The sequence below is a fragment of the Orbicella franksi genome, chromosome 6, assembly GCF_964199315.1.
Source record: "Orbicella franksi chromosome 6, jaOrbFran1.1, whole genome shotgun sequence".
Taxonomy (NCBI): domain Eukaryota; kingdom Metazoa; phylum Cnidaria; class Anthozoa; order Scleractinia; family Merulinidae; genus Orbicella; species Orbicella franksi.
The window spans coordinates 12,025,937-12,043,727 of NC_138150.1; the positions used below are offsets into that span (position 1 = coordinate 12,025,937).

General features: G+C 39.2%; 1 protein-coding gene across 5 annotated transcripts in view; it reads right to left on the reverse strand.

Moving 5' to 3' along the window:
- The window catches only part of LOC145489620 (DNA-dependent protein kinase catalytic subunit-like), a 294,091-nt gene that overhangs the window by 102,265 nt on the left and 174,035 nt on the right, over positions 1-17,791 (reverse strand). For all 5 annotated transcript variants that reach the window (XM_081468622.1, XM_081468620.1, XM_081468625.1 and 2 more), the window contains 5 exons: positions 3,909-3,967; positions 3,421-3,501; positions 2,437-2,505; positions 638-745; positions 255-353 (listed from right to left, as the gene is read on the reverse strand). In XM_081468622.1, the coding sequence (XP_081324748.1) occupies positions 255-353; positions 638-745; positions 2,437-2,505; positions 3,421-3,501; positions 3,909-3,967 (416 nt within the window). The remainder of the gene's footprint in view (positions 1-254; positions 354-637; positions 746-2,436; positions 2,506-3,420; positions 3,502-3,908; positions 3,968-17,791) is intronic.

The following is a 17,791-nucleotide window of genomic DNA, read 5'->3' on the forward strand; positions in this document are numbered from 1 at the left end:
ACACCTACTAAAAAATGTCCTTTAATCCTTTGTGAAATTCTCTGTTATACACCTAAAACTGCAAGTGGTAAACATTTGATCTTAGCAACACTTTAAAACTCAGATGCTATCACTCAGTTTGCAAAGAGTTGGTTGCTTTTGGGTGGCCTTCGTTGGAGCAGCCACAATGCACTGGGACAACTTTACATAGCATTTTCAGTTTTGGACTTTGAATGTCACCTGCACACAGTTGAAAACCTTATAACCTGACAAACCTTTTCAATTGTCTGTTTTATTGACCACTGGAGGAATTCCCGCACACACTGGGCACTGAAGTCTCGTAATGCAGTGTTATCATGGTGGATTATACCATCCTATCAAATTAAAATTTAATCTTTATTTTCTTGATATATAATCATGTACATATAACTGTATAGTGTTGTAATTCATATATTTTCCTTGTATATTTCCAATGCTTGGGAACTTCAAGAGCTTCCTGATCAAGTGTAAAATTGCCTCTGTTATAAAACAAGGATACTACCATAGAAGCTCATGGCCACCTGGCACATGTATAAACCTCAGTATACATTAACTTTTCTAGGCAAGAATATCAAGTTGTGACTAAAATAAACTGGATAAGAAAACTATCAAATCCTACCAGAATTGCATCTAACAGAGCCATGGTCTCCAGGCTCTCATACTTTCTGTTGTTGGTAAACCAGTGAATAAGCTGGAAAACTAATGGCTTGAAAAGCTGCTCAGACACCTACACAAAAAGTGGCAAGTGACAAGAATAACATAACTGATAATCCATCGAATATTTTCGTTTGCACACCATTGCTGTGAAGCTAAAACTGGGAATATCCGAGTCAAAAGATCATGCTTGTTGTAAAAAAATATTTGAAAGGTAATAAACACAATAGCCCGCAATTGACTTTAAAAACATGTTGTGATATTTGTCCTTGAACATTATCTGTTCTTTGAAGTTCACAGTTTCCCTCGACCTCTCGACCTTAAGCCTCACTCTTGCAAAACTGTTGATTCTCTGACGGGATCATGTCTGTGGGCAAAATTAAAACCAAACATATTTTTGCACCAAATAGAGGCTATTGCATGTTTATGTACATGTATAACCAGGGGTGTCAATGACATTAGTTATAAGCGGCCACTGAAGGTGTAATAGACGGCTGTGACCACTAAAGGGGCCGTGAGGCCCCTTAACCCTAGGGGGGTCTGGGGGCATGTCCCCCCCAGAAAAATTTGGAATCTAAAAGCTCAGAAATGCACTTTCCAGCATTCTGGGCATCAAAAAGCACGCTGTTGATGGGTATTTTTATTGACCACAAAGCAGGATTAAAAGCTAACTCCAGATCTGTTCTTCCTTTTAATGAAAATAACCATTTTGAAAGTACACTATTATAAATATGCTAGCTGTAAAAAAAACAAACCTGCCTCTTAAAAACACATGATCTGCTTGCCCTAGATGACTCCCAGTGGGCTGCTTGCCCATTATTGGCAGCTTAGTGGTTCACAGTTCATCATACAATGAATTTTCAGGTTACTTTGATGTCAAAGGACAACCATTTAAGTGTGTACTGTGAGCTTAGAAGATCAGCCTTTTCTTACTGAACAAAAATTTGTTTGCTAAAAACTGGAAAATACGGCACCCAATATTTTGATTAAAAGTGGACTCTGTCACATGAGAGCTCTGTGCTAAGCTTTGTGTGCTGTATTGCTACTGTACTTCTAGCTACATGTACTGTATAACTTAGTTGTTATTAGAATCTATTAGCTGAATATTATTTACCAATGAATATTATTGATAATGATCAGAACATGAGGACTTTTGTCAGTTTATCATTCAATTACTTGCTCCCCTGAAATGTCATTGGCTTATCTCTAAACTTTAAGCCCCAGGCATCAAATGACACTACTACATACAAAAAAATTAATACATGTGGACAACATTTCCCCCTTGATTTAAGCTCATTCAGTCGACACATTAGGATGAAGAAATAAATTTCATGGTCCTTGTGCAAAATTTAACTACTTTGAGTTATTCCCATTGTGTCACAATTTTTTGGACCTAGAGTATCATGAAGATCCACGAAGATGATCAACATCAGAGGTCAAGAAAAGGACGGAAAAATACAGAAAAATTAATGGTGTCACGTCTGCCACGGTCTATTAATCTTTATTAATACTCTATGTACTTCAAATGAATGAAATCCTTCACTTATCACAGAAATCTAATTGGTAAATCACAAGTCACGTACTTGTATAATAGCAAATGATGCATCATGTTGTGATGTCCTGTCCTGCATCACGCAGCTAATTTGGTCTCAATCGTGCATCACCCTGCTAACTTTGGGGCCATCATGCGTCACACAAAACCCTTTGCCACTCTCCACTGTTGCATGATCTGGCTTAATCTACACAATAGCAAGCTATGCTTACCTGTTCCACGTCGCATGCTAACTGCAGGAGAGTAGGAAATACATGCTTCCATAACTTTTCCATTGGACTCTACAATTTAATTACCAATAGAGCAAATAAACACTAGGTACATTTTATCTTGTTTTAATTTAGTTTGCTCAACCTCAAACTTAAACAGATAGAAGCATAATCCAATAAATGGAGAAGTTCCTAGCAGAATTTTGTGTAACCAATAAAAAACACTTTGTTACATGTATTGAAAGGGGCCCTGCTGGTAATTAAAAGGTCAATTTTACGTACACTCCATGCATACAGATCAAATATTTTCTTAGTGTAAACTAATAAATGTCTTCAATGAAAGCAACATCTCCAGTGTCTCCCCTTAAAATTTAACTTAAATAGTTTTATGTTGGTATATGCAAGCCACATAAAGCAAATGCAGTCAGCAGTCAACCCCCATTTGCACACGTGACCTGTGGGTGACCTCAGGAGCTTGCAGCCTACATACATGTATGTTTCATGTTGTTTTGCAGCTGATTTAGATCATTTAAGTGTTGTCCTGATCCTTACAGATCTCTGGCTGAAGATATATAAGTAACAGCTTATTTCTCTGTAATCATTGAGGATTCTTGTTCCCGGCCCTCCCGCCCTTGTGGTTTATGGGTTTAGGTACATGTAAGTAAAGGGTAAGGTACATGTAAGTATTTCTCCACTGGAGTCTGTTTAGTGTGATGGTGCCAGGTGGTGGTTGCATGCAGGGGTGGTTCCTGCTTGCAGGGTTGCAATGGATACCTCCCTGCTGACCTTTGAGGCACCAGTTCCCAAACTCATCTATTGGCAACGATTTTAAGTACATAATCAACAGATTGTCATGAAATTGGCAATTATTTCACTTCTGTAATATTATCAAAATTCAGAGTATCAGAATTTTGACACAGTTATCAAATTACGTTACTTCCAAACTTCACACAATGGCTTTTGTGAATCCTTTAAAACAGTCCTGACCTTCTTGGTCCCTTGAGGCTGTGTGACACTTTTACCAAGCATGTAGAGGACAAGAGAGTGAAGAGATTCACAGGCTGCAACCTGTAAATGTCATGACAAAGATCCAATACTGCCATAGCCATTTTGCAAACAGAAAACCACTACTATGCAAATACAGCTATCAATTTGCAGACATTTGTCACATAACTATGTCAGGCACAGTATGCAGGAACTTTGCGAAACCATGCTACCTCATCTTATCAATCATACAATGCATGATCAAATTTGTCAACTGGTATTGATTGATTTAGTTTATTTTTTCGGAACTTATTATTATAATTCTAGCTATCTTCTTTACAACTTGATGTAATGGAGTATTTTTTTATAAAGTTAAAAAAAAATTAGCTTTCTCAAACAAAGCTAATAAAAACCTTGAAACTGTAATTATATATAATACCTTATTACATGTACATGTATATAACGTGCAAGATTACATAAACATCACTTGCCTTTGTTTGTCTATCACTAGATGTTGTTGCAAGTTCTACAACTCGTGGCAACAATGGATCTGCAAAGATAAGCATAACTTTCTCAGTGGCACTCCCAAATATTAATTTTCGTTCCCAACTGCTGTAGAGTAAATCTGAAAAATCAACGGCTCAATTATCTGTCTTACCTGTAACATAATATGGTGAAATCTGTATTAAGTGGACCCCATATTAATAGCCCCTTTGTATCAAGGGACATCAGCCTCAATAAGTCACATCCAGACCATATAGATCTAAGATTTTTTTGGTGAATTCATTTCTTTTAAAGGGCATCATGAAAACACCTGTGATGTGTTTATGGATTTCTGAATGGGAGAGACATTGTGAAACTATCCCTTTTTTGCAGAAAGCGAGTGGTCCAATTGACCCAATCAATGATGGAAAGACCGTTTCCTCCTGCAGAACTTGAGTATAAGTGATGCTAACTTTGGTCAAAGGTGATGATGTCAGAGGTGTAACAAAGGCTCGTCATAGCCAGTTACAGTTGGCACGGGTGTCAATGGGTTAATGTTGTTGAAAATGGGATAAATTCTGGCTGCATGAAACACTTACTGTACAACTTGACTATGATCAATAGAATTGGAATAACCAATTTCCCCACGGCAAATAACTACTAACTTGAACCAGAAGGCAATATGTTGATCATGAATTTTTAGTTGGTCATAGATATATATATGGTGGCTCTTAAATGGGCCATTTTTTGTTCTGCATCATGCCATGTCAACATACGCCTGCTACACTTTGTAGGATAATTTTTATACTATTAAAAGAAAAAAATAAAATCCAGTTTGGGTTAAAAATGTTTAAGAACAAGTGCCATATCCTGTGACTAAGCTGGGAAATTAAGAAACCACAATCACGTCAAATCCCTAGAGGCATTTGCCTCGTCTATTACTATCAGAGCTATCTCAAAACTGGTTATGTGAGGCAGTACTAAGTTCAAAAAATATAATTTCATGGGGAACGTTTTCACCTCGTACACCAAATATAAAATCACTAGCTCAAGTCTCTTCCTGATTTGATGCTCCGTTTTGTCACATCCAAAAAATGTACAGACAACCACACAAAAACGTCTCTGCAACATCTCTACCATGAGGCCTTAATTTGCATGTCACATGACCTCCATGAGGCTAGACTAATTTGCATATTTCACAATTCCAGACACCCTCCACCCATTTAAGTGTATATAACTTAACAGCTTAAATGTCAATCTAATCGTCCTTAAATCCCTGCTCAACAATGTTCCTGATCTGATCATTAGCAATCTGTTTGGTTTGTCGATTTGGTCCTACCCATGAACCGTTCCATCTTTGCCAGTAATCTTGCTCACTACTTGCCCCAGCTTCCACATTGCGCTATCCTTTGTTTCACCCTTTAACAACACCACTGCCCCTGTGTTTGGTATCTTCACAGTGTTCCCTTCAGACTGCTGTTGCTTTTCTTCTAGGGCGCGAATATACTCCTTCATGAATCTCTTCTGGAGGTACTGTTTGCTTTTCTCCAGAAATCTCATACGCTTAGTGACTTCTCTTCTCCAATCTTCTCCAGGTCTTCTTTTAAGATAGGGATTGCTTCCCCTCTCAGTAGGGTATTTGGGGTAAGCACTGGTTTCTCAAACTCTTCACCTTGATAAAGGAGTGGCCTGTTGTTCATGGTCATCTCAGCATCTGGCAAGACTTCCTCTAGCTCTAGGAAGGTTAGCAGGCTTTGGCCGATCACCTTCGATAGACTTCTCTTCATGATGCCAACAAGGTGTTCAAAGAAGCCTCCCCACCATGGTGCACGCGGGTCAAGTTAAATTTCCATTTTATCTCCAAAACTCCCATATAATTTGCCAGATGCTGGTCTTTCTTCAGCTTCAATAGCCATTTTCCAGAGGCAACAAATGTCTTTCCATTGTCACTCACAATGGTCTGAGGGCAGCCTCTCCTGGCAACAAATACCTTTGGTGCTCTCTGGAATTCTTGAGCAGACAGGTCACGACATAACTTGAGATGTACTGCATGAGTACTAGCGCAGGTGAATAGTGCAATGTGTCCCTTTAAAGTAGATTTCTTAATCTTGTAGTAGACAGGCCCAGCAAAATCCACCCCTGTAACAGCAAAAGGGTTTGACAGTTCAGTTCTGAAAACTGGCAGAATAGAATCTGATCTATGCAATGTTGAAATTGGTTTCTTCCAGTAACGCCTGCAAATGTTACAATTGCAGATCACTTTCTTTGGGAGTGACCTCAGTTTTGGTTTCCAATACTTTTCTCTCATACGGCACATGGTTGTCGACACTCCCCCATGCAGCATCTGCTCATGGACTTGTTGAATGATTAAGGTAGCCAGCGTGCATTTCTTGGTAGAAAGACAGGATGATAATGGAGAACTCTGCCAACACATCTCAATACTCCTTTCTCGCCCTTGCTCAACCCTACGTCTGACTTTGGTGCTTGTACGACTTGCAACTGAATGATCCAGAACTTCTCTGCTGCCTGGAGTTCTTCAGTCATTAGTGGCCCTTTCTGCTTCTTCAAAGATATGAATCGTTTGACGAAGGCAGTTACTCCTAGAAGCTGGGCTCATTAGCTTCTTCTGTTTCTTTCACTAGGAGCTGTTTCTCATACTTGGGTTTCACCCTTTACTTGTCATTCTCTGGGCTCTTGGACACTTCAGGTTGATTTGGCCATGTGTCTTGAGCACTTAGCCACGGCTTCCTTGATTGCTAGGGTTGTCACCAGTTGGAGCATGACGCCACTGTAAATACTCCTTGTCCTGGATAGCCTTGGTTCTATTACGCACAAACTGAGACCAGGTTCCATGACCCTTAATCCAATAAAGCACTGTCACACTGTCGACCCAACAGTGATATCCATCGATGTGCTGATCTTTCAAGACTTCCTTCACATGATGTATCAATCTGCTCAGGGTATGTGCTGCAACAAGTTCCAAGCAGGGAATTGACTGATCTCTTGGTGCTATCCTTGACTTTGCCACAAGCAGATTCTGGCAAAGTGGTGCAGTGGCGTAAGGGTGTATACAGCTACTGGAACAGCCAACTTGCTGGCATCTGCAAATCCATGCAGGATCACTTTGGTCAGGCCTGCACCCACGACACCGTGGGGAATGGTTACATTAGGACACTTCTTCCTATCATTCAGCCACTTAGGGTTTACGTATGTCATCTGGTACTTCTTCATCCCACTTTAGTTTCCTTAGTCAAATTTTACTGTACAGTATCTTTCCCACAATGACAACAGGTGCGGCAATTCCAAGCAGGTCAAGGATACTGTTGATAGCGGATAACATCTTTCTCTTTGTCAATGGGCCATCCTCAACACCTTTCAAAGTTTTTTTTTTTTTTTTTTAAAGTAAAACCAGTGAGCAGCACGTCTGCGAACTACTTGAGTTGTAAAACTTGTTTATTTTCTCCTACGCGTTTCGTGTGACTAGCGCACACTTCTTCAGGGAGTTTAACAATACAATCAAGTATACCTGTATATATACCTAGATACAATTCTGCATTTCGCAAAAAACGACACCTGCGGATTTGCGTATACAAACCGCTCGGTAATGCGTCTAGGAAACAGGCGTAAAAATATTATTAAGGTGTGACATATTTTAAGTGTGACATAACTATTTGGGGCCCACAGTTTTATTTCAAATAGTCATACCACAACAGGCGAAGGGCGTCTCTATCCTCTGGACTGATTTTGATTCGAAGAAAAGCCTTCTGATTGTCTCCTGTAACACAGAAAGGTTTCACTCTGTTTCTGAGCAGGATGTCAACGATCACTGGCTGTAAGGGTGGACCAACCTCCAGACAGTCATTCAATGACGGTGACTGCAGGTTTTGCTTTGCTGAACAATCATACACTATCCTCATCTCTGTAGACTCTGCTTCATCTCTAATCACCGCTTGATGTGGGATGTAGTGAATCGCATTCCCTGTGGGTACCTAAGGTACCAGCTCCAAAATTCGTTCTTCCAATTGTTGTTCCATAACTGTGTGATACTCTTCAAGTTTTTGCATCCTTTCTAGTTTTTGGGTGGTACTCTGCAACCTTCTCAATGTCAGTTCCTTGTTTGACAGTAAAGGAGCATGACCTGACTTCCAGGGTAACCTTGTTGAATATGTTCCATCATTCAAACGTTGCAACTGACTTTTGAAATCTTCCTGGAACAAACCCTGCACAACAGCTTCATCTGATAGTCCTAGGACTTCCTGCAAACACATCTGCTTGAATTCATCTCGGCTTGACTTCAAAAAGACACAAGGTGGAGACTTTGGTGGCTGTCATAAGTTCCCCCGGACATCAGCAATTTGTCTTCCCTTTTTGGATGACTGTCTTTGTTCCCAGGTACAGTATCGACTGAAGCCGGTGGGCTGGATTCCACTAAGGGTAGGGTGTTTTGGTCTGTATACTTCCTTAAATTTTCAACTAGCTCCTCAAGTCCCCATTCTTCCTAGTCATCATCCTTTTGGGCCATAACCTCTCTAACAGGACCCAATTTGTCCATTATACTGTACACATAACTCTGGGCACCCTCTAGTATCTTCATTGTAGCTAAGATTCATACTGTCTTAGACAACTGTGTGTAAAACTCATGTACCTCTTTGATTTTGTGAACACTGCTTATCTTTGGCAAGGCTTCTAAATCCTTGATTAAGGCCTTATGGACCTTTTCCAAAGGTCATTTCAAGAATCTTCTTTGCTTCATTATAGCCTTCAGGGGTGTGTGGCAGCCCAAGGATGTCCTTTTTCGGTTTCCCCTTAACTAATTCTAGCACATAATTAAATTTACTCATCTCAGAAATCTTTGAGCTACCCACTTCCACAACGAACTGGTTCCAGAATCGAAGCCAGTACTTACAGTCCCCATAGAATGGTGTTATTGTGTACTTCTGCAACTTCACTGCTTGAGGCTTGGCCATTTCTTGCTCAACCTTCTTCTTCTCCAGTTCCATTTCGAGCTCAAGCTTCTTTTCAAACCAATCTTCCTCCTGTCTTTGCAACTCCTGTTTCTCCAGTTTGCATAATTCATCCTAAGTCTGCTTCTCAACTCGTGAATAGGTACAAAATCTTCCCTGGGAGTGTGTGACTAGCCCTTTACCTCTTCAAATGATTTTTCCGCCTCCAACATGGCATCCTTGACAAGATTTGCCGAAGCCTCTAGGGTCTTGTTTACATCGCATATCTTTTCATAAGCTGATAACAAATCCTCCTTCACACTGGTATTGACCGTTTCCTTGATCTCGTTGACATAGTAGGTTGCTTTATTTAATTCCTTCACATACATGTACTATAGTTCTGTTCAGCGATGTCCACCATGTTTATATTTTCCATTCGGTTGCTCAATATTTGTTTATCCATTTTATTCCAATTTTGTGTGGTCAATGTCCTGGCAGGGTCACCACTTTTGGTGTGGGGATGTTTTCACCCGGTACACCAAATATAAAATCACTAGTTCTAGTCACTTCCTGATTTAATGCTCCGTTTTGTCACATTCAAAAAATGTACAGACAACCACAAAAAAGACGTCTCCACAATGTCTCTACCATGAGGCCCTAATTTGCATATCACATGAACTCCACAAGGCTAGACTAATTTGCATATTTCACAATTCCGAACAATTTAAATAGATGCAAAATAATTTGCATCTAATACTAATTACAGTGTACTATAAATCCACTAGTGTTCTATCACGAATGCCATTGCTGACTGGCTAAGCTACTCACTATCTATTCTGTTGTAGATAGTGAGCAGCCTAGTAGTATGTGGTTGGTAATGAACTTTGCATTTTCGAAGTGTCCGTGAAGAGGATTTAGATAAGTTTTAAATGACTAGTAGATTTATACTAAAACAATTAGATTATTCGCTTTCGATTTCTATGCATGACAGTTGTCTCGGACTGGACCCTCTCAACCAGTATCACACCTTAGAAATCTTGAACTCATAATCTGATGGTTTAATGAAATGGAGCCTATGCATACAAAAATAAAGAAAGCTTTTCAGCAATTCATTTTTTCAGGTAGAGATGTATTTAAAAAGAAATTGCTTCCATAAATAAAAATCTTTTTAAACTGATGACTATACTGTAGCTTGTAGAAGTGGAGACATTGAGACACACTGCTTATGCCCAAAACGCAGTGTTTGTCTTTGAGTACGCAGCGTTGATTTCACAAATACAACCTTAAAAAACTGCGTTAAATGATTTCACCGTCTTACTTTCATGATTCTTGGGTTTGTTAGAACAGAACCCACTACATTTGCAACTACTGGTATGTTCTACTTTTGCCCAAACCATGTTATTTGTCTTTTGAGTCTGCAGTGTAGATGTCAGACACCAAAGAAAAAAAAATGAGTCCTATGTCTCCAGCAGTGCTTTCGATTCCTTTAAAAAACCGGAGTTAATATATAGACTTGGCCAAGCCTAAAAGCGGAGCGAGCTCCTGGGCTGGGTTGTCCAAAGGCCAATTGAGCTAACCCAGGATAAGACAGAATTTTGATTTGAGTTTTGTATTTGATTTGCCGTATTTTGACTCACCCTATGGGCTCGTCAAAATATGGCACAACTAGGCACAACCTAGGTGATGAACCGTGAGGGCCTGGGTCTAATTAAGTTATTCCTAGGAATATGAACAATTATCCCCTGATGTCCCTCCCACTCACCCGCAGACAACATCGACCACCAGCAAATCTGTTTGGGCATCTTTATTGAATAAGCGAGAGGCCCTGAGGCCTTGAGAGGAGACCCCAAACCAAGAAGAGGCCCAAACAAGATTTGCAGGAGAAAGATGAAGAGGGAGAGGAGAAGGAAAAAGGGAAAAGGAAAAAAGAAAAAGAAAAGGAACTGAACAAAAAATATATACATATGTGACAGATCAATCATTCTGAATGAAACAAAGAAACTACGTATCCAAGTATAGACAAAATACGGAAGCACGGGAATAACAAATCAGCGAATGAAAAAAAGAAAATGAGAATACAGAAATTGAACTAGAACGACTGAATTTGCTGAGACATGACGTGAGACAGCACAAGTCTGTCTGCCAAAGACAGTGTCAAATACAGCATGTAGGCATCAGATTTCCAATCGCCTTGGACTTTGATGAGCTCAGAGGGAATCCCGCATTGAAATGCAATGGTGGCACCCCCGTGGTGCAGGCTTTGACCAGAGAAGTCCTGTGGATCAAGAGACACCAGACAGGCCAAATGCTTGATGTTATTGTTCAAGGATGTTGCTGAGATGCAGTCATGCTGATGTGAAGAAGTGGTGTAAGTGAACAACAAGTAAAAATATACAGCGATACTACACACCAAAACATCTAATAGGAGATTTATTATCCAACTTCTGTAGTCAACAAATTTAGTGCAATAGGGAGAGTGTGACAGTTTTGCGTGACACCCGCCATCAAAAACATACGATTGGGTGATGAGAAGTCAACTTGTCAAACAAGTTTGTCTCCAAGTTCAACTGATTTTATTTTGAACATGGTCTTCCACACTTTACAGTTTAGGATACTCAAAATATAAGCAATAATGACAATTGTTTGAATGAAAACGGTCATTTCTCAATGCAAATGAATTGAACTGAAGATGTACAGTGTATTTAGGTTGAAATCTAGCAAACGCGAAAGTGCAACGAAAAACTTGATCAAGTTGTTTTCAGCTAAGCTTAAATGTCATCTTCACCATCGGATTCAATCACATGTTGACGCCGTTTTGCTGCAGCAAGTTTAATTCCTGCACAATTACGCTGAACTCAAATGGTATATTTGAGTTTGTATGTGCACTAGAAGTAAATTACTAAACAAATCCTAAGTTAGTAACATCCATGTCAAATGATTTTTTTTTTATCTAACTTCTATAAATCCTAGGCTTTCTAAAGAGAGAAATCTCTTCAAGCCATTAATTTAAGCTAAACCAATGAAATTTTGAAATTTCCATTTGTTTACATTTGTCACAACAACAAGAATAATAACAACAACAATAACAATCTTGATCAATAACGATTTCTTAAAACATAAGCAGGCAAATATTCTCAAGGTAGGCCATATAGGTGTGCAAGTGAAGAAACATAAGGAACAACTTGCTATGCGCCCAATTCTCTCTGCTACGCAAACTTATAACTATACGTTGGCCAAGTGGCTGGATGAAAAATTGAAACCACTCTCATGCAATCAGTACACGGTCACAGATACCTTTCAGTTTGTCAACGAAGTACAGAGCCTTGAGATCAACAGAGGTGATATTCTAGTATCCTACGATGTCACCTCCTTATTTACCAATGTACCACTGGATGAGACTATCCAGATTTTAGCTGACAAGGCTTTCAATGATGATTGGTTTAACAAGACCCAAGAACTGAACCTGTCCAGAGACCAGCTGATTAAACTACTCAATGCAGCCACTAAGAACCAACTCTTTCAGTTCAACGGAAATCTCTATGAGAAAACAGATGGCATTGCAATGGGATCTCCTCTTGGTTGTCTGCTCACCAATGTTTTTACATGCTGCATTGAAGATAAACTTGATCAAGATGGCAAATTGCCCTCCTATTATCAACGATATGTGGATGTCACTTTTACCATCATGCCTGATATAGCATCAGCCGGAATTTTTCTTGACACCCTAAACCACTGCCACCCATCAGCAAAGTTTACTATGGAGGTGGAAAGGAATGTCTTGCTTCCTTTCATCAGTGTTGAGCTGTTAAACTTAGCTCCCAGAATCATGCCCAAGGTCTACATAAAACCAACTAATACGGGTCTCTTACTCTACTACCAGAGCCACATGGATAATCGGTACAAGCACAGTCTAATTACCACCATGTCAGGTTGAGCTTTCCGCACATCTTCCAACTGGTTGTACTTCTCACAAGGATGCAATCGACTTGAGACTGTATTCTTAAAGCTTAAGTACCTGAGGCACTTATTCCATTTGGCTGTCAAACAATTCGTAGATTCCAAGGTAGCAGACCTATACCCAGCCTGTTTTATGAAGCTAGATTAGGTGTAGAAATTTTCGTAGAGCTCTACAACTCTACTTACTACTACTTAGCTTCTTTGTGCCTCGTGGCACATAAGGCCTCTACAACTCTACAGTAGTATTTTGAATGTTTAAGCTCTGTTTCTCTTGGATATGCGTAAACCGTAGAGGTGTAGTGGTGTATAGTTATTGTAGCAAATATTATATTGCTTAGGGAATGTTGAATGTTATTACAGATTGTAGTGTTTTAATAATTGTTTTCAATTTACAATTCTGTATTGAGTTTACCCTGATTATGCTCTATGCTAATGTTCTTCCATCTATGGTAAATGTGCTACGCTCTTAAAGTCTTACACTCCATGTTCCACCATCTACGCTCTACACTCTACGTATTTACGAGTTTATCAGTTCAAGAACTTTTGACTACTCTCTACACTAGCTTAGAGGCTTAAAAAACCAGTATAGTGTTAAAAAATATTGGTTTGCGAGTGTGAGTTTCTCGATCGTCTGTGATGCTGTGCTTTTTGTAATAATATTGTAATTTATTGGCTTCCTTTATTATCTCATATATATTATAGTGTTATTACAGTTTACAGTGTCTTAATAATCTTTTTAATGTAGAATTCTGTATTGAGTTTACCCTCTACTCTCTATGCTCTACGCTATACGTTCTACCATCTACATTCTACTCTCTATGTTCTACCAGCTACTCTCTTCAATCTTCGCTCTACGATCTACCATCTACCCTCTAAGCCCATCTACACTCTACGTTCTATGAGCTTCTCTCTTCGATCTACACTCTATGATCTACCATCTACCCTCTAAGGCCATCTATGCTCTACCCTCTACGTTCCACCAGCTACTCTCTTCGATCTATGCTCAACAATCTTATCATCTATAACTAACTACCCTCTAAGCCCATCTACACTCTACTCTCTACATTGTACCAGCTTCTCTCTTCGATCTACGATCTACAATCTACCCTCTAAGCCCATCTACTTGGAAGGTTATCGGAATTTTTTATTTTTTAATTTTTTAAATTTTTTAACGAAGACTTGTAAGCTTTTTTGTTTATTTCCGACGCGTTTTGTGTCTGTCTGAGACTTCTTCAGGGAATGATTACAACTAACATTGAACAGCATATATAGCACCTAAGTGTGCTTAAGTTTAACTTCCCATGGAAGTGAATAACTGTTGAAACATGCTGTAAACGGACGTTATCAGAAATGCCTTAATGCATATGTTATTACGTGTTGTTATATTTTGGGCGCCATATGATTAGTGCTAATCTATGGCCCCCAAAAACATACTATTTACATAGATGTGCTAAAGTAGTAATAAATTTATAACTGACAATACAGTCTAAGTCTGGTAAATGTCTCCAGATAACCAGCTTGATGTTAGTGGTTCTGAGTTAAACCATTTATTCAAACTTGAAATGAACAGCAATCTCTATGATGAATTACAACCCTAAAAACTAGTAAACAACATCTCTACGTGGTCGCAAAACATTCACTAAGCGTTCAAAGTCACGTGACCTAAGTATTCTTATTGTGAGTACACTATAACAAAATGTCCCTCACATCAGTTAGCATGACTACAGTTAAATGTAGATTTAAGGACTACCATTCTACCGTTGCGCGATTTACATTTTAGCGAAAGTGATTTAGTTCTGTTACTGTATGTGACCTCCCTGAATAAAGGAAGTAGAAACCCAACTGGGTAACCACTAAGCCGGAGGCACTTCCAGAATTTCTCACATTCCGCTAGAGGCTTTAAATGTGGAGCTATTTCTAGTATAGCACATAAGCTCGCCTCTAATAAAGGCCCTCTTGTTGCTCGCGGGATGAAACGACTCAAAGGGAATGTACAGATACTTACTTAGTACCTAAGTTTGATATGATCATTCTTGCTATAGAGAAAACTAAGAGACTCTAATAGGATTTCTTTGGGACCCTTCCAAACAAAAAATGTCTTTTTTTAACGTTTTAATTTTTTAATCTTTATTCAATTTTTTTTTATTTTTTAACCTTTTTTTATATAAATTATTTTGGGGGCCATACGGTTAGCGCTAATAGTATGGCCCCCAAAACATAACAACACACAATGACATGTGCATTGAGGTATTTCTTGTAATGTCCGTTTACAGCATGTTTCAGCAGTTATTCACTTCCATGGGAAGTTAAACTTAGGTACGCGTAAATCATTCCCTGAAGAAGTCTCAGACAGAGAAGAAGCACGTTGGAAATAAACGAAAAATCTTACAACTGCAAGAAGACTTTGTGCTGCTCACTAGTCTTTGTTAAAAATTAAAAAAAAATTAAAAAATTCCAATAACCTCCCAAGCAGATGGGCTTAGAGGGTAGATCGTAGATCATAGAGCATAGATCGAAGAGAGTAGCCGGTAGAACGCAGAGATTAACGTGTAGATGGGCTTAGAGGATAGATGGTAGATGGTAGAGAATAGAGTGTAGATTGAAGAGAGTAGCTGGTAGAACGTAGAGCGTAGATGGACTTAGAGGGTAGATGGTAGATCGTAGATCATAGAGCATAGATTGAAGAGAGTAGCTGGTAGAATGTAGCGAGTAGAATGTAGATAGAACATATAGCGTAGAGCATAGAGGGTAAACTCAATACAGAATTGTACATTAAAAAGATTATTAAAACCAGCAATAACCGCAATAACACTAGACAATCCCCAGGCACTTTAATATTTGCTACAATAACTGTAAGCCTGTATGCCTGTACATAGAACCATAGGGGGTAGAGCGTAGCTGGTAGAGGGTAAACTCAATACAGAATTTTAAATTGAAAACGATTAAAACACCGTAAACCGTGATAACACATTAATATATATGAGATATATGCGAGGAATATGCTACCAATTTAAATCAAAAGTTACGAAATAGGCAGGTAACCATACTAACAATACACTGTTTAGATTGCTGTTTAATATTTTGACTCCTTCTTTTTTTGCCCGTTGAACTTTCATGACACTTACACGACAGGCATGACTTCATACCAGTATCACATGACCTGTAGCACATGGTCGTTCACTTCAAGGAGCACTGATTGTAAGTGCTTGCTGTTTTTATCACCTTTTAGTTATAGTCTTTGCTTGTTACTCCAGGTTTCTTTCTTACAACCGCTCTCATTTGCCCTTTATCGTAATTTTCACCGTTGTACAAGTTTGATTACGTTTTAATACATCTGTATGGTTCAAGTAAAATGAACAAGCACGACACGAATCGAATAACTGTGCACTGTGTATTGCTTTTCAATGACAGCGAACGCCGTAGTTGCCACCACATCCACAACTACGGTAAAAGGTATGAAGTAGGAGGTAATGTATCTTTCCAACACATAGGAGGAGACTGGTGATGAAAGCGTAGAGTCGTAGAGCTCTACGAAAATTTCTACACCAAATCAAGCTTCATAAAATGGGCACCAGTTGAGCAAACCAGCAGCACATTCCACCAACCAAAACAGCTACACCCACCATCTGAGTTATTATACCATTTAAAGATCAGGCCCCTGCTAATCCAGTGAAGAAACGTCTCACAGACCTCAGCTCAAAAATCAAAACCACAATTCAGCCCGTGTTCATCAGCAGAAAACTCAACAAAGACCTTTAAGTTCGAGAAGTCAAGTCAGTCACTGTAAATTACCATCAATGCCTAGTTTATAAATTTCAATGTAACCTGTGTGATGCAGGATATGTTGGTTACACTCGCAGCCACCTCCATGAACGCATTGATGGACACAAACAAAAATCATTGTCAATTTGTAAACATTATTTGAGCAAACATACAGTAGAACCCAAACATAATGCACGCGCAAGAACTTCTTTTTGCATCCGCAAGAAGTCAACTTCTTGCAGCTTTTTGCGGGTTGCTTGCGCTTGGATCCTGCAAGCCGCAAGAACTATTTTGCGGTTAGAAGTTAAAACCGCAAGAACTTCTTTGTGGTAGGATTTTTGAAATGCAAGAACTTCTTTGCGGTTGGATTTTCAAACCGCAAGAACTTCTTTGTGCTAACATTGTAGCACACAAAGAATTAAGCGTAATAAGACGCTGCATGGGATGGTGAAAGGCATGGTAGAATTTATATTTTTCCAGCACTTACCGTAAGAATTACTATTGTGACAAATTCATAACCCTTGATTAAACTTTAGGTTGAGACTGAAGTTTTTTCCTGATGTGAACCGCTGAAAACAACGAGTCTTCTCCATGCGTTTTGATTCATTTCAATTATGTAAGCTTATGTTTACCTTATTGACATACGAATATCTTGATTTGATTGCATGTACGTTTATTTAAAATTGTGAGATTTCTGCTTGTAATTTCAGAAGTTCTCAAACAGATTCGAGGAGCATCACTTGGTAACTCGCTAAATCTGAATTATGTCTAAAGAAGAGGCTCGAAGTACACACAGGTTTCATTATTTCAGATTATTTTGCTTGTTCAGCTCCCATTCTTGTCCAGAGACAAACGCTCAGAGGAGCACGGACTCTGGGGACGAGAATCGTTCGGCTCCAGGATTGGTTCAGATTTGTTACCTTAGTAACCATAACTTTGTCAGAACATCTGTGAACATTCAGTTGACATCAAATTAAACCTAAACATGTATGGTGAATACACAAGAAATAGGATACTTGCTCTCGCTAACACTAACAAAACTCCAACTGAGATCATTATCATTCTTCAAGAAGAGAACATTGCTGTTGTAAGAACAACACTCGCCAGAATTATACGACGAGCCAGGGAAAGAAAGCAATGACAGCAGCTTCAAGACCGCCATGGGCGACCACCAAAAGCCAGTTCACCCGTGAAGAGGAAAATCGACAAGGTCTACAGGCGGGATCCTG